Raw genomic sequence first — 26,018 nt, 5'->3', positions numbered from 1 at the left:
GTTCCACGACTATTGTTTACCTTTTTATTGTTCCCCGTCTTTGAGACCAGACTTGTTTCAAGGTCTTTGGGATTTGTTCAAGGATCAGATCCAATTTGCAGACAATTCAGCCGCTGATCTCATTTACAGCGTTGAACATCAAGGAAAGTTTGATGATTTGAAGACTATTCTACAGAGACTATTACACGCAGATTGTTTGATTCCAATGAAGGAACAGTCTTCAAATAGTGGCAAAGATGAATCTAAAATAGCACTAGGCATATTTCTGCCTCCCGAGTGCCATTTACTCATTCAAATTATCCATCAGCATGATTTTGTCATATTTCATTGTGTCATATCAAACAATGAGCTTTGCCCTTTCCTTACTAGCTTCTTGATATCTTTGGAAAATCTGTATCGCACATTCAATCGTAGCTTTTTCAGCTAGCTTCTTTTTAAAATTACCCATGAAATTGAAATTATGCTCCACGTCTCTTTCAGATAGGTCATAGTTAGCCCCTAAAACTCAATGGACCATTTAGGTTCAAAAGCGACTCTGAGAGGTTTGAAACGTTGTTCAAACACAGGATGCGAAGAGTACATGGGAATGCGTGCTAAAGCATGTAAAAGGTGTCGAATTAACGAGATTTTAGATAACACGTCCAGTAGTACTAATGTAAGTAGTGCGCGTCAAAAAAGACAAGTTGTCGAACTTCAGAACTGTTGTGGCAATACCTCGCAGAGAATATTTGCGGTAGCAGATGAAGTCGATTCCAAAGAAGTATATGGCATTGTAGTGTTGGAGCAAGATGTATTCAATGGGGCCGAAGTGCCCATGTTTAAAGTGTTTTGTTACTTATCATCATGTATGGCAAAGAGATCGGCACAAAATGGTCCTGTAACATGTCAGCATGGGCCTTCATGTGCACAAGGTAAACCAGCGCAATCGAAATGTCTTGCATTGCACTGGGAGTACATTTTCTCTAAAATACCCTCAATTCCGGAATCCATAATTATCAATTTAACCACCGCCAAAAAGCTGTCTGCTGGCTTTAATTTTTCTGCACAACCAGTGCAAAAGATTGACAGATCCACTTACGCAGTGTTTGGTCCAAAATCTACGACAGAACCTCACGGAGTATCTTTCGTTTCATTCAATTTGTTTAAAAAGGAATATTACTGTTCGTGTGAGTCATTCCTGGAATCGGGAACCACAAGTTGTTACGATGATATCTGTGGTCAGATTCGAGTCTGCTACCATGTTTATCTTCTGTTAGCCGCTTTTCTATCAGATTTCAACTGCCGAGAGAGAATCAAAGTAACTGCCAAATTTTGCCACCTGTTCTTGCAAGATGTAGTGGAAGCGGAGGCCCGGGGAGATGCGACAGAAGTCTGGTCTCAAGAACAAGAGGAGGAGAACAAACAATTGAAAGAAATTCACTGTGAACCAAGTTTTGAAACTGAAACTTCAGAAGAGCTCAATATAGGCAAAAATGTTTTGGCAAGTATACCGATCTCACCTGATCTTTACATTTGCAATTTGATTCATTTAATGCGCGAAGCTATGCAACCCTTAACAGAATCGAAAATAGGTCAGGCTTTAATTGAAACTCATATTCCGACATCTATATTTTTGGCTCTAGAGAGGAGAATAATCGGAAAGTTTGGCAATGAGTGGAAACCGATTGCTCCCACTGTCACCGTCAGTGGATACAAGGGAGGTAAAAAGAAGCATTGGGAGATTTTAGGTTCGAGAACCTTCAACCATTTTATGACTTTAACTGACGATCATTTGAGAGAGAAATACGGTCCAAAGTTGAGTTTAGAGAAGTTTTTCATGATGGATGCTAAAGATGGTGCAATAGAAGTTAGCAAAATGAAAATAGAGAGAATGATGCAGGGATGTTTCGACGACGAATCGGAAGCAGAGTTGCCAAGCGATTCGCCTCTTAACAACGAGAATCAGGCATGGGAAAACGGGAATGAAAGCGCAGATGCTTCTGGAAAAGTGAAATTCCAAAAGCTGAAGCCTTCCTTCTTTTCCTCGCAAGTTGTCGTTGGACGACACCCAATTACAACTCAACATGTTCCTTGTTTAATAGAGTGGAAAGAATCGTCGCCTGACTTTGGAACATTAACAATAACCTTTTCCTATGCCAAGAAAGTCAATGGATGCTTTGTGTGACACTGAAGTTATACACAGTTATTTAATTACTGCTTTTGAATGAGGAACTAATTGTTTTTTAAAAATCTAAATAGATTAGAATTTGAAACATTTTTTTTTCATTCGCGGGAAAAATTTTAGGTTCACGGTCTTTCAGAAAACATAATCATTGAAAATTAATTATAGTTATAAAAGCATCAGCATTTGGCTTGAAAGAAGCTGCCAAAGTCTACCGAATTTGGAAGCAAATTTGTTTACGTGTGGAAGGTTTTGGAAAATTGGAATTGAAAGTTTTTCATGACTAAAAACAAAATAGTCAAGGAGGCTCGTTAATGTGCGTTCGCACATGAAGTTCCGACCCGAGCTGATCTACATTTTTGACTTAATTGTCAATCAAATGAAGAGATAATCAAAAATAGATGTTTGAGTTTTAAGAAATCGTTTCACACCCAAACTACTAATTGAATTACATAATGCCATGCCTCATAACAGCGCTGAAAAGATCTTCCAATAAAAAGACTTTTGTTTACAAAATATTTTGTTTACAAAATAAGCAAAACTAAAAAATTAACGGCAAAAACTCGATATCTAAATGTAAAAGCAACTAGTAAACAACGTCAAAATGCAATCAGATGAAACCTTAACTGCACAAATTTTCCTTCACCGTAAGTAAACAGCAGATGGCACTTTTCCATAATAAGACTAGGTAGCAAATAAAAAGAAAAAATAATGAGGTGGAATTCAATACTATCAACACTTTTATACCAAACTATTTCAAACGTCTTGTCTTAAAAAAATTAGCTTTTAACAAAATAGTTCTCGATAAACTTACTATAATATCATTACGAAACTGATAAAATCTGTCTTTGGGTAGACTAAGCAACAGACACGGCCAGACACGGACGAAAGATCATGAAATTACAGACAATCTGCGAAAACCCAAATCATTGAGACCATTAAAATCATTAGCTATTATCTAAATAGTTTTTTTTATTTCAATTGTAATCTATACTAATTGAGCTAAAATAATACTGAACGATTAAATAAGTTCACTTGGGCCTCGTTTGAAAATATTCGGGCTCTGTTGTTAAGCGAACGTGGTAAAAGAAGAGAAAAAAACAAATATTGACAACTCACAAAATTTTTATGAAAACGCATATCTTCCCCAGAAACAAAACATCAGTTACGACAAAATATGAATAGAAAGTTTAATTTTTGAATTACAAGCAGTTGGATGGGACCTCTGATTGATGAGAATTAGTTACAAGTTGACTGAAAGAACAGCAAAAACTATCCAAAAAACAATACAAATATAAAAACGAAAAAATAAAAAAATTGAAAATGAATAATACCATAAACTTTAAGACTATTTGGTATGAACTAACTGCATAGAGGAATATCATTCATTCAATCAGTTGTCAATTAGAGGCTCATGAGACCTCTCAGCACTTCACGACTACATAAAGAACAAAAATGTCGAAGCCATTAAAAACCAATTTTTCCGATCAAGCACTTCTATCTTCATTTTTTTTCTTAACAACAATAGGATTCCGCTTTTTTTACCTATAAGACTTCAAAAAATCAATAAATATGACCAAATATTTTGAAACCACGAAATCTTTGAGAAACCCCGTAGTATCAACGACATTACATTCAATAAATACGCTACGTTATGCCTCAATGCGAAGACAATGTTGTTTGTCTTTGACCAGTCAGCAATAAGAAATCAAAATAAGTCTTATGACTATGAAAACAATAGCAAATACAGACAAACCAAAAATTTCATAAGAAGAGTGCGAGAAGAAAGCGTCGAAGCCATTTAATCCAAAAGCTTCTCTGAAAACTTTATCCTTGGTTCTTTAAGCGTCTTCTCTGAGTCAATGGAAACTATCAATATAAGGATTATGCGATAAGATTCCAAAAGGAAACTAAATTACAATAAAATTATCCAAAAATTTAAGAAAATGTATGGAATCTCGACGCATTGAAGTCATATAATTGCGTCAAATAATTGAAGATAAATAAAGCAAATAATTGAAGATAAAACAACTAGCTAGATTAATCTTGGTTTCAACACAATTTACAGTAGATTAATGTTGGTTTCAACACAATTTACAGTGGAACTCTCATTACTGAAAATGACTTAGAGTTCGCAAAAATAAGTTTAAGATCGGCTTACGTTCAACAAAGACTTTGAAAAATTATTTTTAATGTCTTAACAATCATTAGTTGTCCACTCAAAGCACTAGATAGGTTCCCTTAATGCTCATTAGGAAGACTATTGCACTTCTAGTCAACGTGTCTATGGCATAGGACTTTAAAAATCAAAATTTCATTAAAAATTACCAACACTGTGTCGAAGCCAAAAAATACGAGCGATTCCTTGAAAGCTACTTTTCTGTTCATTGGGCGTCATTGGAATGTAAATGAGGTTTGTCATTAACGGAAGCTCGATATGAAAGGTGACTACTCTTTTAGTGATTTAAAAAACAAAAAAATATAAAAATTATCCTAAAAAAACCAGCTCTCAAATAGAATTCGAAAGTAAATATCGATAGTTAATTTCCCTTTGAGACCCGAATTAGTCTTTTTAATTGCCTTCTGTCTGTTAGGAACACCAAATTGATGCATTTGGTAGCGTAAAAGGTAATTTTGAAAAAATGTTAATTCGAACAAAAATACGCTAAAAGTGAACCAAATAGCCCGTGTCCACATGAAACTTTAAACCTCAATAACTCTTCGAAAAAACGAAATTCGAAAAAAACTTTTCAATTTTGAATTCTACGCTGGAAGAGCTTTTTAATGATACCACTCACATTTCTCTACGATGAATATATCGATCGGCCAAAATTGTCTGAACAAAAAATAACCATTTGAGTATATAGTTCCTCCCCCACAAGTGGGGTCGGAACAAAAAGCGCTTTCTTTTATTTTCATGCCAGCCTTATGTCACCTATGTACCCGTTTTCGACCTCATGTAATGACGATCTCCATGCTAACCTGACTTTTTCTGGCCAATCGACGGTCACAATATCCATTGTAACTTGAATGCAGAGAAAGTATTTCTCTGCAAATGGATTTTTGAATTTCGTTTCTGCGGAGAAGACTTAACATTTTGATTGGAAAATAAAAAGACGGGTCTTATAAAAATATAGGCGGCAAATTGGCGAAATATCCGTGGAATGGACTTGTGCAGCCATAAAAATATTGAAGGCAACAGGTACAGAATTTAGTTGACGGATTTGCAGATAAAATTTTTAAAACATATTTTCCAAAAAATTCAGTTTTTGTCAAGGGCGGATATTCACACGTTTTGCAATACCTTGTCGGGGATATTAATGCAAAAATATTCCAGAAAGATGACTGCGACACCACTGTTGTAATATTTGAAGTGAAAGTTTTTTTTATGTTGCTGTTGTTTCGTGGCGTTTTTCTAATTCATGCTATTAACAGATATTGCATGTTTTTATGATAATTTTTGTCCAAGTTGCTTAAAGTTGCAGCTAGCTGTTCTGAAGTCTTTCTGAAAATGCTTTTTTCTATAAAGAATTGGAAATTTTTGGTTTTGAACTCCTGTTTGTTTATTGAGTTGCTTTCGAATGCCGGAGTCGTTCAGTTGCATGACATTACCAAATCACAGCTTTTTGGCTCGCTATATTGATTTTCAAGTTTTTGATACGTTCCTTGTTTTGCGCCTTTTTTGTTCCGACCCCCACTTTAGTGGGGAGGGAGGGACTATATACTCAACTGGGTTTTTTTGTTCAGTCAATTTTGGCCGACCGATATATTCATCGTAGAGAATTGTGAGTGGTATCATTAAAAGCCCATCCAGCGTAGAATACGGAATTGAAAAGTTTTTTTTCGATTTTCGTGTTTAACAGAGAATTATCGAGGTTTAAAGTTTTTGTGAACATTCGACTGTTTTTGTTCACATTTTCAGTAATTTTTGCTAAAATTTGATTTAATTTCGCTAATGCAATTCAAAGGAAGTTAAAATTTTTAACGGCAGAGTTTTGTTGTTACTGTTAGAGAGAGAGAGAGAAGAGCGTTGCTAAATTGTTTGATTGAAGTTGTTTTTTGGCTAAAGTTTTGAAGTTTTCAAATTTCAAACTTCTCATCAAAAATGGCACACAAAATACGCTTTTTTGGTCCAATTTGTTAAAGTTTGCCATACTTAGTAACCTAGAAACGCTAACACAGACTCCCGAATCTCAAAAAGAGCGCTAGTTGGAATTAGGCGGCACATGAAAGTCTTCTGGAATTAAAACTTTTGCCAATTTTTGCAGATTTAACTCGATAATTATGCAAAATGTATTTTTTTTTCAATATTTTAAGATTTCCACTCAACATTTGGTCTGATTCGCAAATACTTGGAACGCTTGGTCGGTTTGCTGGGCGCGCGGCAAAATCAGGGAGAGGTTCAATATTATCATGGACTTTTAGGCGGCACATGAAAGTCTTCCGGAATTAAAACTTTGGCGTTTTTTGCAGATTTAACTCGATAATTATACAAAATGCATTTTTTTTCAGTATTTTAAGAATTTCACTCAAAAATTGGTCTAATTCGCAAATACTTGGAACACTTGGTCGGTTTACTGGGCGCGCGGCAAAATCAGGGAGAGGTTCAATAATGTCATGGACTCTTAGGCGCCGCATGAAGGTCTTCTGAAATTAAAACTTTGCCGTTTTTTGCAGAATTAACTCGATAATTATACAAAATGCATTTTTTATTAATTTAAGAATTCCACTCAACAATTGGTCTAATTCGCAAATACTTGGAAAACTTGGTCGGTTTGCTGGGCGCGCGGCAAAAGGAGGGAGAGGTTCGATAATATCATGGACTCTTAGAATCAGAGACTTTTTGGTTTTTATTTCGATTCTGCCTTTTTCAAAATATTTTGCTTTTGTTAATATCATTTAATGACAATATTTTTAAATCACGGCTCCGTTAATGACAGCTCCAATTTGCTTAAATTTGAGGCCGAATGTAGATAAAGTTTGTTTTCAGAGAACCAAAGGGTTTTTATGGCTTTGAGGAAGAGTTTTAGTAAAATTTAACTGAATTCTTGTCTTTTGCCTTTAATTGTTACTCTTTTGGCAGTCTGATCTTTAAGATTAACCACTCAAAGATCTAAATTTCTTCCTCAAGAGGTGCAAATGAACCTTTTCTATTCATTCGGTTGTTACCTAATGTCTCTTATGTTATTGAATGTATTTGTTTCAAGGAAATTTCTGATTTTTTGAACTTGTCAATTTTTTATATTATTTTAGTCAACATTTTGCTTATTCTCAATGAGTACATGTCAACCTTTCCTCCTTATAGAATGAAAACTAATTTTGTGGCCGATTATTTTATCAGAAGGTTTTCTTGCTTTTGGTAGTACGAGTTTTCATACAAAATTTTCTGATTTTTGTGCTTAATTGCCTATTTTTGCTGTTGTTTTTGTTTCTTTTGTAAATTGTCAAATTATTTAATAATCTAACTGAAAAAAGCTTTACAGCATTTGAAACTGAACATAATTTTTGTTTTCATAACATATGGTTTGATGGGCTGCGACACCGTTCTCTTGCAGAAATTTATAAAGTTTTTTATTTACTTTTGCCCTGTATCTGTTGTTAGTTTTTGTTGCGATTTGCGAAATATTGTGTAAATAAAAGTCTCAATGGCCAACTATAGATAAACGATTGAACTTAAATAACTGATATCGGTAAATAACTAATGGCTGTTTTGACTTTCGAAGTAATTTTCTAGAAAAAAGAGTAATAGTATTCTTCAACTTATCCCTTTTTGTTCTGGTTTGCGTTTTTTTTTCGTATTTTTTCCATTTTGTATCATTTTCGTAAATTAGTCTCATTATTTAGAGCTCTTTTTAATGTTTTGTTGAATCAAACAATAATCTTTTTGTTTAAACTTTTCAAATGATGTCTCCTGGGCTTAGACAATTTGTTTCAGAAGAATTTTGTGAAGATTAGATGCATTTCAGTTTTTGTGGTTCTTTTTGTTGTCATTTTGTGATATTCGTTTTACAAAAAGATGTTATGATAATCAAAAGAGACGCAAATGAAGATGTTATGTTCTCGCCGTTAATATCTTATAAATTTAATGGCTTCAAAACTGGTTTCGTAACGTTGTTTGAAACTTATTAGTTCAGCTTGTATTTAATGTTATTTTATAGTCTTATGATTTTGTCTTATTAATAACAGTCGCAATTATTTTTCCGATTAATTAAAAGTCAAACTGTCTACTCTTTTAGTCGAAAGCTTTTGTTGGCTATGAATTTTGAAAATATTTGTTTTTAATTAAAAAAGAGATAGATTTTTGAGATATGCCAATTTTATTTCTGTTAAATTTCAGCTAAGCATCTCTATATACAATTCACCTGGTTTATCTTTTGAAATACAATTTCCTCCTTATAACGGTTTTATTTTCCTCAATTGGTCTTTCTTCTTGGAACAACCAGTTTTCATAAAACCAATTTTCGTGATTTTTGCAAATTTGCCCCTTTGTAGGTTTTTGTTTTCTTTTCACAGTATCACAATAATGGGCGTCTCTTGACTTACAAACGTTGTCACCTGCAAAAAAATGCAAACGAAGATGTTTATTGTTTTTAGTGATCAGCTTAATATTTAATTGATTGGGGGACATCGTTTTCGTGCATAATTTTTTTTTGCAAATTTTTCGTTTTTGCCTGTATTTGTTGTTCTTTTTGTAGTCGTCTGACATATCCTGGATAATGAAAGGCTTCAGTCCCTCTCTATTGAGGTATAAAAGACTCTCTCAATGATTTCATTTGATGCGTAATGTTCTAATCAGTTCGAATTTAGTTCTTTTTATTAAAAAAAAGCAATGTTTTATTAAAATTTTGCCGCTTTTGCTCATTTCTAGCCGACTTGTTGCCAAATTGCCTTGAGGAAAAGACCCATATTTTGTTCCAAAAAGTACGGGTTAATCTTCTTAGTATAAATTTTATCTGATTATTTTGTTTTGGTTATTAGTGGTTTTCAAAAAATGGACAAGTTTTTGATTTTTTTGCCGTCTTTTCTGATAGTCATATTATGGTAGCCACAGGTCTCCTAGGCCCTGTAGAGTAGATTGTTTTTATTAGTTTGTTGAACGATATGTTGATATGTTAATTTTTTTATCTCTTCCTCATTTAGTAGACAATTAAGTGAAAAATGTATATGAGCGGGGTCGGAACTTAATGTGCGATCGCACATTACCGAGCCTCCTTGTTGGTACTAGTTTACGTTGTTCTCCTTTTTGTTTACAAAAGATACTAGAAGTCGATGTACGACTGATTGATTGTCTCTCGTTTCCACGAGTCAAATTAAGCCTTGGGTCGCTGTCGGCTTTCCTGATTGGACAGAGTGCTTTTATCGTAGTTTCTCACATGAAACTTTAAACCTCAATAACTCTTCGAAAAATCGAAATTCGAAAAAAACTTTTCAATTTTGAATTCTACGCTGGAAGAGCTTTTTAATGATACCACTCACATTTCTCTACGATGAATATATCGATCGGCCAAAATTGTCTGAACAAAAAATAACCATTTGAGTATATAGTTCCTCCCCCACAAGTGGGGTCGGAACAAAAAGCGCTTTCTTTTATTTTCATGCCAGCCTTATGTCACCTATGTACCCGTTTTCGACCTCATGTAATGACGATCTCCATGCTAACCTGACTTTTTTTGGCCAATCGACGGTCACAATATCCATTGTAACTTGAATGCAGAGAAAGTATTTCTCTGCAAATGGATTTTTGAATTTCGTTTCTGCGGAGAAGACTTAACATTTTGATTGGAAAATAAAAAGACGGGTCTTATAAAAATATAGGCGGCAAATTGGCGAAATATCCGTGGAATGGACTTGTGCAGCCATAAAAATATTGAAGGCAACAGGTACAGAATTCAGTTGACGGATTTGCAGATAAAATTTTTAAAACATATTTTCCAAAAAATTCAGTTTTTGTCAAGGGCGGATATTCACACGTTTTGCAATACCTTGTCGGGGATATTAATGCAAAAATATTCCAGAAAGATGACTGCGACACCACTGTTGTAATATTTGAAGTGAAAGTTTTTTTTATGTTGCTGTTGTTTCGTGGCGTTTTTCTAATTCATGCTATTAACAGATATTGCATGTTTTTATGATAATTTTTGTCCAAGTTGCTTAAAGTTGCAGCTAGCTGTTCTGAAGTCTTTCTGAAAATGCTTTTTTCTATAAAGAATTGGAAATTTTTGGTTTTGAACTCCTGTTTGTTTATTGAGTTGCTTTCGAATGCCGGAGTCGTTCAGTTGCATGACATTACCAAATCACAGCTTTTTGGCTCGCTATATTGATTTTCAAGTTTTTGATACGTTCCTTGTTTTGCGCCTTTTTTGTTCCGACCCCCACTTTAGTGGGGAGGGAGGAACTATATACTCAACTGGGTTTTTTTGTTCAGTCAATTTTGGCCGACCGATATATTCATCGTAGAGAATTGTGAGTGGTATCATTAAAAGCCCATCCAGCGTAGAATACGGAATGGAAAAGTTTTTTTTCGATTTTCGTGTTTAACAGAGAATTATCGAGGTTTAAAGTTTTTGTGAACATTCGACTGTTTTTGTTCACATTTTCAGTAATTTTTGCTAAAATTTGATTTAATTTCGCTAATGCAATTCAAAGGAAGTTAAAATTTTTAACGGCAGAGTTTTGTTGTTACTGTTAGAGAGAGAGAGAAGAGCGTTGCTAAATTGTTTGATTGAAGTTGTTTTTTGGCTAAAGTTTTGAAGTTTTCAAATTTCAAACTTCTCATCAAAAATGGCACACAAAATACGCTTTTTTGGTCCAATTTGTTAAAGTTTGCCATACTTAGTAACCTAGAAACGCTAACACAGACTCCCGAATCTCAAAAAGAGCGCTAGTTGGAATTAGGCGGCACATGAAAGTCTTCTGGAATTAAAACTTTTGCCAATTTTTGCAGATTTAACTCGATAATTATGCAAAATGTATTTTTTTTTTCAATATTTTAAGATTTCCACTCAACATTTGGTCTGATTCGCAAATACTTGGAACGCTTGGTCGGTTTGCTGGGCGCGCGGCAAAATCAGGGAGAGGTTCAATATTATCATGGACTTTTAGGCGGCACATGAAAGTCTTCCGGAATTAAAACTTTGGCGTTTTTTGCAGATTTAACTCGATAATTATACAAAATGCATTTTTTTTCAGTATTTTAAGAATTCCACTCAAAAATTGGTCTAATTCGCAAATACTTGGAACACTTGGTCGGTTTACTGGGCGCGCGGCAAAATCAGGGAGAGGTTCAATAATGTCATGGACTCTTAGGCGCCGCATGAAGGTCTTCTGAAATTAAAACTTTGCCGTTTTTTGCAGAATTAACTCGATAATTATACAAAATGCATTTTTTATTAATTTAAGAATTCCACTCAACAATTGGTCTAATTCGCAAATACTTGGAAAACTTGGTCGGTTTGCTGGGCGCGCGGCAAAAGGAGGGAGAGGTTCGATAATATCATGGACTCTTAGAATCAGAGACTTTTTGGTTTTTATTTCGATTCTGCCTTTTTCAAAATATTTTGCTTTTGTTAATATCATTTAATGACAATATTTTTAAATCACGGCTCCATTAATGACAGCTCCAATTTGCTTAAATTTGAGGCCGAATGTAGATAAAGTTTGTTTTCAGAGAACCAAAGGGTTTTTATGGCTTTGAGGAAGAGTTTTAGTAAAATTTAACTGAATTCTTGTCTTTTGCCTTTAATTGTTACTCTTTTGGCAGTCTGATCTTTAAGATTAACCACTCAAAGATCTAAATTTCTTCCTCAAGAGGTGCAAATGAACCTTTTCTGTTCATTCGGTTGTTACCTAATGTCTCTTATGTTATTGAATGTATTTGTTTCAAGGAAATTTCTGATTTTTTGAACTTGTCAATTTTTTATATTATTTTAGTCAACATTTTGCTTATTCTCAATGAGTACATGTCAACCTTTCCTCCTTATAGAGTGAAAACTAATTTTGTGGCCGATTATTTTATCAGAAGGTTTTCTTGCTTTTGGTAGTACGAGTTTTCATACAAAATTTTCTGATTTTTGTGCTTAATTGCCTATTTTTGCTGTTGTTTTTGTTTCTTTTGTAAATTGTCAAATTATTTAATAATCTAACTGAAAAAAGCTTTACAGCATTTGAAACTGAACATAATTTTTGTTTTCATAACATATGGTTTGATGGGCTGCGACACCGTTCTCTTGCAGAAATTTATAAAGTTTTTTATTTACTTTTGCCCTGTATCTGTTGTTAGTTTTTGTTGCCATTTGCGAAATATTGTGTAAATAAAAGTCTCAATGGCCAACTATAGATAAACGATTGAACTTAAATAACTGATATCGGTAAATAACTAATGGCTGTTTTGACTTTCGAAGTAATTTTCTAGAAAAAAGAGTAATAGTATTCTTCAACTTATCCCTTTTTGTTCTGGTTTGCGTTTTTTTTTTCGTATTTTTTCCATTTTGTATCATTTTCGTAAATTAGTCTCATTATTTAGAGCTCTTTTTAATGTTTTGTTGAATCAAACAATAATCTTTTTGTTGTTTAAACTTTTTAAATGATGTCTCCTGGGCTTAGACAATTTGTTTCAGAAGAATTTTGTGAAGATTAGATGCATTTCAGTTTTTGTGGTTCTTTTTGTTGTCATTTTGTGATATTCGTTTTACAAAAAGATGTTATGATAATCAAAAGAGACGCAAATGAAGATGTTATGTTCTCGCCGTTAATATCTTATAAATTTAATGGCTTCAAAACTGGTTTCGTAACGTTGTTTGAAACTTATTAGTTCAGCTTGTATTTAATGTTATTTTATAGTCTTATGATTTTGTCTTATTAATAACAGTCGCAATTATTTTTCCGATTAATTAAAAGTCAAACTGTCTACTCTTTTAGTCGAAAGCTTTTGTTGGCTATGAATTTTGAAAATATTTGTTTTTAATTAAAAAAGAGATAGATTTTTGAGATATGCCAATTTTATTTCTGTTAAATTTCAGCTAAGCATCTCTATATACAATTCACCTGGTTTATCTTTTGAAATACAATTTCCTCCTTATAACGGTTTTATTTTCCTCAATTGGTCTTTCTTCTTGGAACAACCAGTTTTCATAAAACCAATTTTCGTGATTTTTGCAAATTTGCCCCTTTGTAGGTTTTTGTTTTCTTTTCACAGTATCACAATAATGGGCGTCTCTTGACTTACAAACGTTGTCACCTGCAAAAAAATGCAAACGAAGATGTTTATTGTTTTTAGTGATCAGCTTAATATTTAATTGATTGGGGGACATCGTTTTCGTGCATAATTTTTTTTTGCAAATTTTTCGTTTTTGCCTGTATTTGTTGTTCTTTTTGTAGTCGTCTGACATATCCTGGATAATGAAAGGCTTCAGTCCCTCTCTATTGAGGTATAAAAGACTCTCTCAATGATTTCATTTGATGCGTAATGTTCTAATCAGTTCGAATTTAGTTCTTTTTATTAAAAAAAAGCAATGTTTTATTAAAATTTTGCCGCTTTTGCTCATTTCTAGCCGACTTGTTGCCAAATTGCCTTGAGGAAAAGACCCATATTTTGTTCCAAAAAGTACGGGTTAATCTTCTTAGTATAAATTTTATCTGATTATTTTGTTTTGGTTATTAGTGGTTTTCAAAAAATGGACAAGTTTTTGATTTTTTTGCCGTCTTTTCTGATAGTCATATTATGGTAGCCACAGGTCTCCTAGGCCCTGTAGAGTAGATTGTTTTTATTAGTTTGTTGAACGATATGTTGATATGTTAATTTTTTCATCTCTTCCTCATTTAGTAGACAATTAAGTGAAAAATGTATATGAGCGGGGTCGGAACTTAATGTGCGATCGCACATTACCGAGCCTCCTTGTTTGGTACTAGTTTACGTTGTTCTCCTTTTTGTTTACAAAAGATACTAGAAGTCGATGTACGACTGATTGATTGTCTCTCGTTTCCACGAGTCAAATTAAGCCTTGGGTCGCTGTCGGCTTTCCTGATTGGACAGAGTGCTTTTATCGTAATTTCTCACATGAAACTTTAAACCTCAATAACTCTTCGAAAAAACGAAATTCGAAAAAAACTTTTCAATTTTGAATTCTACGCTGGAAGAGCTTTTTAATGATACCACTCACATTTCTCTACGATGAATATATCGATCGGCCAAAATTGTCTGAACAAAAAATAACCATTTGAGTATATAGTTCCTCCCCCACAAGTGGGGTCGGAACAAAAAGCGCTTTCTTTTATTTTCATGCCAGCCTTATGTCACCTATGTACCCGTTTTCGACCTCATGTAATGACGATCTCCATGCTAACCTGACTTTTTTGGCCAATCGACGGTCACAATATCCATTGTAACTTGAATGCAGAGAAAGTATTTCTCTGCAAATGGATTTTTGAATTTCGTTTCTGCGGAGAAGACTTAACATTTTGATTGGAAAATAAAAAGACGGGTCTTATAAAAATATAGGCGGCAAATTGGCGAAATATCCGTGGAATGGACTTGTGCAGCCATAAAAATATTGAAGGCAACAGGTACAGAATTCAGTTGACGGATTTGCAGATAAAATTTTTAAAACATATTTTCCAAAAAATTCAGTTTTTGTCAAGGGCGGATATTCACACGTTTTGCAATACCTTGTCGGGGATATTAATGCAAAAATATTCCAGAAAGATGACTGCGACACCACTGTTGTAATATTTGAAGTGAAAGTTTTTTTTATCTTGCTGTTGTTTCGTGGCGTTTTTCTAATTCATGCTATTAACAGATATTGCATGTTTTTATGATAATTTTTGTCCAAGTTGCTTAAAGTTGCAGCTAGCTGTTCTGAAGTCTTTCTGAAAATGCTTTTTTCTATAAAGAATTGGAAATTTTTGGTTTTGAACTCCTGTTTGTTTATTGAGTTGCTTTCGAATGCCGGAGTCGTTCAGTTGCATGACATTACCAAATCACAGCTTTTTGGCTCGCTATATTGATTTTCAAGTTTTTGATACGTTCCTTGTTTTGCGCCTTTTTTGTTCCGACCCCCACTTTAGTGGGGAGGGAGGAACTATATACTCAACTGGGTTTTTTTGTTCAGTCAATTTTGGCCGACCGATATATTCATCGTAGAGAATTGTGAGTGGTATCATTAAAAGCCCATCCAGCGTAGAATACGGAATTGAAAAGTTTTTTTTTCGATTTTCGTGTTTAACAGAGAATTATCGAGGTTTAAAGTTTTTGTGAACATTCGACTGTTTTTGTTCACATTTTCAGTAATTTTTGCTAAAATTTGATTTAATTTCGCTAATGCAATTCAAAGGAAGTTAAAATTTTTAACGGCAGAGTTTTGTTGTTACTGTTAGAGAGAGAGAGAAGAGCGTTGCTAAATTGTTTGATTGAAGTTGTTTTTTGGCTAAAGTTTTGAAGTTTTCAAATTTCAAACTTCTCATCAAAAATGGCACACAAAATACGCTTTTTTGGTCCAATTTGTTAAAGTTTGCCATACTTAGTAACCTAGAAACGCTAACACAGACTCCCGAATCTCAAAAAGAGCGCTAGTTGGAATTAGGCGGCACATGAAAGTCTTCTGGAATTAAAATTTTTGCCAATTTTTGCAGATTTAACTCGATAATTATGCAAAATGTATTTTTTTTTCAATATTTTAAGATTTCCACTCAACATTTGGTCTGATTCGCAAATACTTGGAACGCTTGGTCGGTTTGCTGGGCGCGCGGCAAAATCAGGGAGAGGTTCAATATTATCATGGACTTTTAGGCGGCACATGAAAGTCTTCCGGAATTAAAACTTTGGCGTTTTTTGCAGATTTAACTCGATAATTATACAAAATGCATTTTTTTTCAGTATTTTAAGAATTCCACTCAAAAATTGGTCTAATTCGCAAATACTTGGAACACTTGGTCGGTTTACTGGGCGCGCGGCAAAATCAGGGAAAGGTTCAATAATGTCATGGACTCTTAGGCGCCGCATGAAGGTCTTCTGAAATTAAAACTTTGCCGTTTTTTGCAGAATTAACTCGATAATTATACAAAATGCATTTTTTATTAATTTAAGAATTCCACTCAACAATTGGTCTAATTCGCAAATACTTGGAAAACTTGGTCGGTTTGCTGGGCGCGCGGCAAAAGGAGGGAGAGGTTCGATAATATCATGGACTCTTAGAATCAGAGACTTTTTGGTTTTTATTTCGATTCTGCCTTTTTCAAAATATTTTGCTTTTGTTAATATCATTTAATGACAATATTTTTAAATCACGGCTCCGTTAATGACAGCTCCAATTTGCTTAAATTTGAGGCCGAATGTAGATAAAGTTTGTTTTCAGAGAACCAAAGGGTTTTTATGGCTTTGAGGAAGAGTTTTAGTAAAATTTAACTGAATTCTTGTCTTTTGCCTTTAATTGTTACTCTTTTGGCAGTCTGATCTTTAAGATTAACCACTCAAAGATCTAAATTTCTTCCTCAAGAGGTGCAAATGAACCTTTTCTATTCATTCGGTTGTTACCTAATGTCTCTTATGTTATTGAATGTATTTGTTTCAAGGAAATTTCTGATTTTTTGAACTTGTCAATTTTTTATATTATTTTAGTCAACATTTTGCTTATTCTCAATGAGTACATGTCAACCTTTCCTCCTTATAGAGTGAAAACTAATTTTGTGGCCGATTATTTTATCAGAAGGTTTTCTTGCTTTTGGTAGTACGAGTTTTCATACAAAATTTTCTGATTTTTGTGCTTAATTGCCTATTTTTGCTGTTGTTTTTGTTTCTTTTGTAAATTGTCAAATTATTTAATAATCTAACTGAAAAAAGCTTTACAGCATTTGAAACTGAACATAATTTTTGTTTTCATAACATATGGTTTGATGGGCTGCGACACCGTTCTCTTGCAGAAATTTATAAAGTTTTTTATTTACTTTTGCCCTGTATCTGTTGTTAGTTTTTGTTGCCATTTGCGAAATATTGTGTAAATAAAAGTCTCAATGGCCAACTATAGATAAACGATTGAACTTAAATAACTGATATCGGTAAATAACTAATGGCTGTTTTGACTTTCGAAGTAATTTTCTAGAAAAAAGAGTAATAGTATTCTTCAACTTATCCCTTTTTGTTCTGGTTTGCGTTTTTTTTTCGTATTTTTTCCATTTTGTATCATTTTCGTAAATTAGTCTCATTATTTAGAGCTCTTTTTAATGTTTTGTTGAATCAAACAATAATCTTTTTGTTGTTTAAACTTTTTAAATGATGTCTCCTGGGCTTAGACAATTTGTTTCAGAAGAATTTTGTGAAGATTAGATGCATTTCAGTTTTTGTGGTTCTTTTTGTTGTCATTTTGTGATATTCGTTTTACAAAAAGATGTTATGATAATCAAAAGAGACGCAAATGAAGATGTTATGTTCTCGCCGTTAATATCTTATAAATTTAATGGCTTCAAAACTGGTTTCGTAACGTTGTTTGAAACTTATTAGTTCAGCTTGTATTTAATGTTATTTTATAGTCTTATGATTTTGTCTTATTAATAACAGTCGCAATTATTTTTCCGATTAATTAAAAGTCAAACTGTCTACTCTTTTAGTCGAAAGCTTTTGTTGGCTATGAATTTTGAAAATATTTGTTTTTAATTAAAAAAGAGATAGATTTTTGAGATATGCCAATTTTATTTCTGTTAAATTTCAGCTAAGCATCTCTATATACAATTCACCTGGTTTATCTTTTGAAATACAATTTCCTCCTTATAACGGTTTTATTTTCCTCAATTGGTCTTTCTTCTTGGAACAACCAGTTTTCATAAAACCAATTTTCGTGATTTTTGCAAATTTGCCCCTTTGTAGGTTTTTGTTTTCTTTTCACAGTATCACAATAATGGGCGTCTCTTGACTTACAAACGTTGTCACCTGCAAAAAAATGCAAACGAAGATGTTTATTGTTTTTAGTGATCAGCTTAATATTTAATTGATTGGGGGACATCGTTTTCGTGCATAATTTTTTTTTGCAAATTTTTCGTTTTTGCCTGTATTTGTTGTTCTTTTTGTAGTCGTCTGACATATCCTGGATAATGAAAGGCTTCAATCCCTCTCTATTGAGGTATAAAAGACTCTCTCAATGATTTCATTTGATGCGTAATGTTCTAATCAGTTCGAATTTAGTTCTTTTTATTAAAAAAAAGCAATGTTTTATTAAAATTTTGCCGCTTTTGCTCATTTCTAGCCGACTTGTTGCCAAATTGCCTTGAGGAAAAGACCCATATTTTGTTCCAAAAAGTACGGGTTAATCTTCTTAGTATAAATTTTATCTGATTATTTTGTTTTGGTTATTAGTGGTTTTCAAAAAATGGACAAGTTTTTGATTTTTTTGCCGTCTTTTCTGATAGTCATATTATGGTAGCCACAGGTCTCCTAGGCCCTGTAGAGTAGATTGTTTTTATTAGTTTGTTGAACGATATGTTGATATGTTAATTTTTTTTATCTCTTCCTCATTTAGTAGACAATTAAGTGAAAAATGTATATGAGCGGGGTCGGAACTTAATGTGCGTTTGCACCTGAAGTTCCGACTCCGCTCATCTGCATTTTTGGCATGTCTACCGAATGATGAACAGATAGAAAACCCCCAAAAATTCAAGTATTTAAAAAAAATCGGTTTGAAGCAAGTCAAGACGAACAACAAAATCAAACAACATTGACAACAAACATTAATTACATCCAAAACTTTATGTCCATTAAAAAAACTTACTAGCAAGGTCAAAATAGCGTCAGATAAAACTGAAATTAAACAAAACAAGTTGTACTCCACTAGAAAAGATATGGGACCACTCCAGAATAAGGCTTGGTAACATTTAGACAAAAAAGAACAAAAACAGCAAAGTTAAAAAAAATTGGCTTAAACTTTTTAAAAACAAATAGTTTCAAATTAATGATAACCATTAGATAGCAATTGAAAATATCCAAGATGTTTATAATCAGATATGCGTCTATAGTTGGGCATTAAGAGTTGTCTTCTTTCAATTTTTTTGCCATTAAAAAAACAAGAATTAGACAACAAACAAAAATTAAATTGAAACTCGCGAAAAAACGCTGTCGGAGACGTAAAGGCATGCTTTGCCCATTCAAAATTTGTTCAATTGAGGCTTTCCCTAAACGCCAATAAGGTCGTATGCGAGCACTCTTTATAGAGAATAGATAATAAGTAGAGAAAAAAGAGAAAAGGGCAAAATTAAGGAACTTTTGTATTTTTCGAAAACTATTTTCAAAGTCATGAAAGCCATAAGCTACAAAATAGAATGGTTAAATAGGTTCGTTTACTCGTCCGAAAGAAGCGCTTGAGACCTGCAACTATTCACAAAAAAATAACGTCAACAAAAAGAGCGTCAATTTTAGACAAAAGTCAAAGTTAATTTAATTTTTGCAAAAACCTGTGTCGAAGCCAGTCAATTAATAACGAAATCTTTAAAAACATTAGATTTTTCACACTTGCACTTTCCCTCGATGACAATAATGTTAAATGAGACCTGTTATAAATGAGACCAGGTAGCAAATAGACAAAAAATAACGAAAGTTAATTTTTTTTCGTTCTTGAAATTAATTGTTTTTAAAGTCATGAAAGCCATCAGCTATCTATTCAAATTAGAATATAGGCTCATTTTTTCCTCCATAAAAAAGCTAACGAGACCTGCCGAAATCCAGGAAATTTCATAAGACTAAAAAGACAAATTAAAAACGACAGTTGACAAATGTAAATATTTTCAATTAAATTCTTCCATAAGGGGGTGTCGAAGCCGTTAAAATCACAATCCATGCCTTTAAAGATTTTAAACGTTCAATTGTGCTTTATTTTGAAAGCGAATAATGTAATATGTGAACTTTCAATAGTGTGATAATGTGACAAAACGAGAAAAGAAAACATGAAAATTGGGCCAATGCCTAAAAATTAAAAACAAATTTGTGAAATCTAGTTTGAGTATCAATTTGAGTATCAAAGCCAGAAAACCATCGCTGAACGCGCAAAAGTAGTTAAATTTTAATTCAGTAGAAAGAAGGGGAAGAAGTAGCATTCATTGTTAGCTGACATTAAGCTACAATTTGACCAAATTAAGAGAAAAATAGTGGCGAACTTCAAAAAGCCATTGTTTATTGAAAAATCAAATATTTTTAAGTCAAAACAACTACAAACTTTCGAGTAAAAATTAGATGCATTTATTTGGAGCTTCTTAGCAAGCCAATTGGACCTGTCTAGGTTGAGCTTTGATTTCAATTGTTCTGTTCTTTATTTATAAAAAAACGAGTTTCTAAAAAAGACCGACTGATTACAATCCAATTTTTTGGATTGTAACAGTCCATGATTGGACGAAAACTAGCCTTGCGATTTGTTAGTTAGAGATCAAAAATAAATTCTGCGTTTTTAATAATCATAGATTAAAGTTAGCGAAAAACGGCAAAATTTGAATTCCAGACTACTCACAATGGAAGTGGAAGTAGGAATAACTCTTACTAATTTAAAAGATTGTGTTAACTGATTTTGGGTGTGTACTTTGGGCACATTTAATCAAAGTGGACTAAAGAAGCTTATTTCGGGCAATTTTTTGATAAAAAAGGCTGAATTTTGAAATATTTAGCCGAAATTTTGGCCAAAGAAATTAAAATAGTCAACTTTTTTGTCTTTAAAAATAAAATCAACAGTTTTATATTTGACAAAGTTTACATATTTTAAGCAAAACTGACAAAACCTTAGTCAAAAATTCCGGGAAATGTGAACAAAAATAATGCAAATCGGTCTAATATTCACAAAAATTCAAATCACGATAACTCGCTCTAGAAAACGAAATTCAAATAAATCTTTTCAATTCCATATTCTACGCTGCATGGGCTTTTTAATGATACCACTCGCAATCTCCACGATGAATATATCGATCGGTCAAAATTGTCTGAACAGAAAAAACCTGTTGAGTATATAGTTCCCCCTTCAGGAGGGTCGGAACCAATTTGTAGAATTATACATGCCAAATTTAAGCTTCGTCAATTCAAAACAAAAAAAATTTAAATTACATCCCAGATCAACTGAATTAGAATTGCTTGAAAACCCGCCATAGGCGAACTCTATAGCAGATTTAACATAAATTTTATCTAACAAAAATTAAATGAAAACGATGCAATTTTAATGTCACTCCCAATGGAGTCCCAATTTTTCTAACATGAAAGCTTTATTAAATTGTGACTATTCAGGTCAGAAGAGATTGATTTAGAGTTTTGTTTATCATTTCTGTTATACAGCTCCTTATTTGTTTTGAGATTTTAGTAAGAATCAAAAAGTTCTTGATTAGGTAAGAGATTGAAGAATTGTATGCGGTTTTGAAACTACATGATTTCTTTTCCCCTACAGACCCCTAATGAAAAGAAAGATTTTTTGTTTTTTGTAAAATACGTAACTATTAATGAGGACAGATACGGCCTTGATCTTCTACTTCAACCTGCCCAGAGCATCAACTATCCGTTACTCAGCAAACTTAAGTAAATCAATACTTTAAATTCCACGCAATCAAATGTACTGATTTCAATTTTTTGGATGCGTCTAATTGGTATTGTCTTAAAGAAAATGCTGATAATTCTAACAATTGGAAAAGCTTTTAGCACTTGTCACCTTAAGAAGACATTCATACAGACATTTAAATTGCTCGTATCGAAATTCAATATTTTTGAGAAATATGGCTGTTTTTCGGATATGAAATTTTGTATTGAATAAATAATAGTTCTATATTTGTTGTCAGAAATGGATTTCTAATTTAGGAAACTCATTTTACTGTGCCATATTGATCCCAATGTTTCCTGTCTGTTGTATAGATTAACGTCTGTATACTTGTTAGACTGCCTCTCAATCTTTGGTTTACACAAGGTTTCTTCATCTGGTTTTATTAGTATGGCATCCGAAATAAAAGAAAACCGATGTCGAGGCATTTGATTTAAATTTCATTCGAGTGGTGATTTCTTAAATTTGTTCACTCCAAGCCATTTTTTTAAGTTGAACCTTAGAACATTATACTGTTTCAAGGTTATCAGTAAAGTGCTATTTAAGCACTTATATTGTCAGCTCCACTTAAGCATGAATTACACCATTTTCAGCTGGAAACGAAACTTTTAACCAGCTAGGAATTGGTATTTCAGAGGAACTAGGAATCATGCCTTATTCCCATGTAAATTCGGTCCCCCACATAAAAACCAATTCTACAAAGGGAGAAAATCTCGTGAAGCGCATCATTTTGAAAGCACTAGCAATTTTCATCCAGACAAACATTTAAACAAATGAATGGTCTTAACTCCGGCACTCTCGTCACAATCAAATAGCTAATGACTTCTTTAAATTCTTTAAAGTGCGGACAAATTTTTCGCAAATGGTGGTTATATAGAATTTGTAACTAGAAGAAACTGAAACTTGGGCTAAAATTGACAGATAACAGCTGAAAAAGATCAAAATGGGACCAAATTGGCTACATCATTTGAAAAGTTTCCTGAATATTGATGCAAAAGGCCGCCTTTAATCATACTGGGATCTTTATGTGACTTCTGTTTTAATTTACAATTAGTGTGTTGCCTATACTAAAGTTTCAATTAATGATGATTTTGAAAGAAAATGTAAATAATGGATTTCTATTTACAAGCGATGCGCGGATTACGGTTGCGGCCTATAATGTACAATACAACTATATCCTGCTTTTTCAGACAAAAATGAGCGGAGCAGTGAAACAGGCAGCTCGTAGTCTGGGTAACAATGTGAAGGAGTTCCGGCTGCACCTGTGCCAAACGAGCTCCTCGAGTGCCGGAGTGAGAAACTTCATTGAACAGCATTACGTTCCTCTCAAAGTAGCCAACCCCCACATGCCAATCATGGTCAGAGAGTGCAGTGGGGTCGTGCCCAGAGTTTATGCTCGATACAGTGAGTTGGTAGCTGGATTTTTAGTCCTGTTAAATACTAGTTACTGATTGAACTTTCGAATCCCCGGGAGCCGTTCTGAAAGTAGAGGGAGAACAAAGCTATTTTGAATCAGGGTTGTAATTGTTGTTGGTTGTTTGTGCGAAATTTAACCTCTTGATTCTTTGTTGATGGCGCCTGAAAAGAATACTTTTCAAGTGGAACTATGCTGAAAACCATTAACATTAAATAAGCAAAGGAAGGGCTTTGTTCATAATTTGATTTCCCATTGTCTCTGACAGACTCCTTCTCCCATTCTCCAAAGGATGATGTTGCTGTTTTAGATTTGGGTGTTGAGAGGTCAGTGGAGCTCACAGATATGAATTCGAATCAAGTTCTCAGCAGCATCCAAAACTTAGCCAAAAAAATATAACAAAACTTTTTTTCGGAAATTAAAATTGCTCTTGTATTGAATTGTTAAATAACTGATCACAGTATCCTAGAACTGAGCGTAGTATCTTAGTGTTGAGCAATGGCATTTATTTTTTGAAACCTGTAATGAAAATGCTCGCTGCAACTCGATTCTTTCAGATAAGCAATGGTTGATGATTGTCCATTCCTGAAAAATTGCGAGCATTCGCTTCTCTTTCAAGGTGCGGAGGCCTGTCTTTACATTCTGAAAGACCCCAACAACATATTGCCGAACGGTCAGTTTTTACTTAAGAAGCGTCTGTTGAAACAATACCGTCACGCTGAGCTGGACAAGAAATTGACAACGAAGCGTATCACTCAGGAAGGAAGGACTCTGCTGAAGTGTCAACGTCTAGGAATCAAAGTGCCTATTGTATACTTGACTGACTTGCATGAACGCGTCATTCTCATGGAATATCTGAATGATTATCAGAGTTTGCGTTGTTTTTTAGAATTGCAAGCTTACCAGGATTCCGATCTGAAAGTGCTATCGTTACATGTCGCCAGACTAATTGCCAAAATGCACGATGCAGGTGTAATTCACGGTGACTTGACAACCTCTAACCTTTTAGTCAAACAAATTGCTGAAAACTTACCATTGCCTGAAGCTGAAGTTGTAATGAACGGAGAAAATCATTCAGAGAAGTTCTCGATTGTACCGATTGATTTTGGCCTGTCCTCTGGATCGGATTCGAGCGAAGATAAAGCTGTTGATTTGTATGTTCTAGAACGTGCAATTCTCACAACGCACGCAAACATGACGTCATTTTTTCAATCGTTTTTGGAAAGCTATGTTGCAGTGTCCAAATTTGGTGGTTCAACAAAAACTAAATTGGACGAAGTTAGAGCACGTGGCAGAAAGAGAGATATGCTAGGATGAAAAAACAAGCTTATGAGTTTTTTCCTTATTTGGTATAAATTTCAAAATAATGAACGCGTCTAGATCAAGATTTGAGTGGGTTATGCCGCCTCAAATGAATTGATGATTTTGTGTTAAATAGATGTTAATGGACCAAAAGTTTAAAGTTTAAGTGCTCTCAAACAAATTTTCTACAATTGTTTGGGTAGGTCTTTTGTTACTGGTATATTCAAATTTTTGGGGTTGCTGTTTTTGATCCAAACAATTTTTTCATTGTGCCTCACACGCGGAGACTTCAATATTGATGAAGTCTAATTGGAATAAAAATTGACGTCAAAAATTGCTCCGGATGGGTGTTTCGAGTCCAACAAATGTATTTTACATGAAATTGGTAAAATTTTCAATTCTGCTCATCACGTTTTACAATGACGAATTTTAATTTTTCATGACGCGAATCCTACCTTAGCAGTGGAATTGAAGTTAACGGAAAAAATCTATGCAGTCAAAAGAGTTGTGGATTTTAGGTCAAGTTAGTTGGGGAAGGAGCTTCCTTATTTCGTTTTCTAACCCTCATTTACTTATCACTAATTTGTCAATTGATCAATGCATTCATGTTGAAATTTGCTTGGCTGTTCTATTATTTATAATTATTTTAAGTGTAGTCCTTTAAATGGTTGCATTCCGACTTATTAGTGTCTGTTGTCCTTGTCCCCCGAGTCTCTTGAGCTTTATGGGATTTCTAAATTGTTAACTAAGTCATTTCATGATGCTTATTTTGATTGTGGAATATACATTCCGTCTTTCAGTTTTCTTCGGTTTGTTGGTTCATGTAGATTACCGCAGAGTTGTTTTCGCCAACGAGAAATTATTTTTTGGGAGTCTAGGTGTTTTATAACCTCGAGAGGTCAATAAAACCGTGTTGTGATTGATTTTAATCAATTACTGTTGCTTGCTATTAGAACAGTTGCATAACTTGCGGCGCCACATAATTTTGTTGCATTACATCAGCGGCGAAAAGTGGTTGAACTTAGCAGTATAATTCTGAAAGCAGTTTCAGACCGCAATGTCACGCTTTATAATATAATGTTAAAGGCTGCCCTAATAAGGTACTGCAATCAAACGGATCGGATTCTTGTTGATAATTCAGGTTGAAATTGTTCATATTGTCAAAACTATGTAGTAAGGACTGCTCATTGCATCAGATAGTTGTTGACGCAAGTTTCTATTTTTGGAATGATCGAACAGGTCCAACTAGTTCAGTCTACATAATTTATCCGACGTCGAATTTTTTGATCAAATTACGCATTTATTTATGTGAACAAGCTGTGCAGCAGTTGATGAGATTTGTTTAAATTTTTATAAATTGATCTTATATTTGTTTAAACGAGATAAATGTGAGTATTGTTTTAATAACTCATTGCACAGTGTATTTTATAATTGGCTCCCGTAAATTGAACATTATAAGTTGACGTCGGTGTATTGTAATTATTTGATTTTGAACTAATTTTTTGCAGTTGTTGCTGCAAAATCCATTGAAATTCTCTGGTCTTTGAGAACAGCAGCTTATTTGGTTTGGCTGATCGAAATAATTGACCTGAGATGAAGTTTT

The 26,018-nt window shown here is 33.6% G+C and overlaps 4 protein-coding genes across 4 annotated transcripts in view; all 4 read left to right on the top strand.

The window, feature by feature from the left end:
- The first annotated feature begins 506 nt into the window (after positions 1-506).
- On the top strand, positions 507-2,252 carry LOC142334553 (uncharacterized). The gene has a single exon (XM_075382673.1). The coding sequence runs from the start codon at positions 509-511 to the stop codon at positions 2,162-2,164; it is 1,656 nt and encodes a 551-aa protein (XP_075238788.1). The 5' UTR covers positions 507-508; the 3' UTR covers positions 2,165-2,252.
- A 20,641-nt stretch (positions 2,253-22,893) lies between these two features.
- Positions 22,894-23,548, top strand: LOC142334551 (uncharacterized). Its single transcript, XM_075382672.1, has 2 exons — positions 22,894-23,103; positions 23,424-23,548. The coding sequence occupies exons 1-2, from the start codon at positions 22,896-22,898 to the stop codon at positions 23,510-23,512; spliced, it is 297 nt and encodes a 98-aa protein (XP_075238787.1). The 5' UTR covers positions 22,894-22,895; the 3' UTR covers positions 23,513-23,548.
- Positions 23,549-23,579: 31 nt separating this feature from the next.
- Positions 23,580-25,213, top strand: LOC142334550 (EKC/KEOPS complex subunit Tp53rkb-like). Its single transcript, XM_075382671.1, has one exon. It carries the CDS (start codon positions 23,678-23,680, stop codon positions 24,428-24,430), a length of 753 nt encoding a protein of 250 aa, XP_075238786.1. The 5' UTR covers positions 23,580-23,677; the 3' UTR covers positions 24,431-25,213.
- Positions 25,214-25,606: 393 nt separating this feature from the next.
- The window catches only part of LOC142334549 (uridine-cytidine kinase 2-like), a 25,360-nt gene continuing 24,948 nt past the window's right edge, over positions 25,607-26,018 (top strand). Inside the window, exon 1 of the mRNA XM_075382670.1 lies at positions 25,607-25,803. The gene's annotated coding sequence lies outside the window, so the exon portion shown is untranslated. The remainder of the gene's footprint in view (positions 25,804-26,018) is intronic.

Source organism: Convolutriloba macropyga, chromosome 2 (genome assembly GCF_964194025.1).
Source record: "Convolutriloba macropyga chromosome 2, txConMacr16.3, whole genome shotgun sequence".
Taxonomy (NCBI): Eukaryota; Metazoa; Xenacoelomorpha; order Acoela; family Convolutidae; genus Convolutriloba; species Convolutriloba macropyga.
This window is presented reverse-complemented; position numbering and strand designations above follow the sequence as displayed.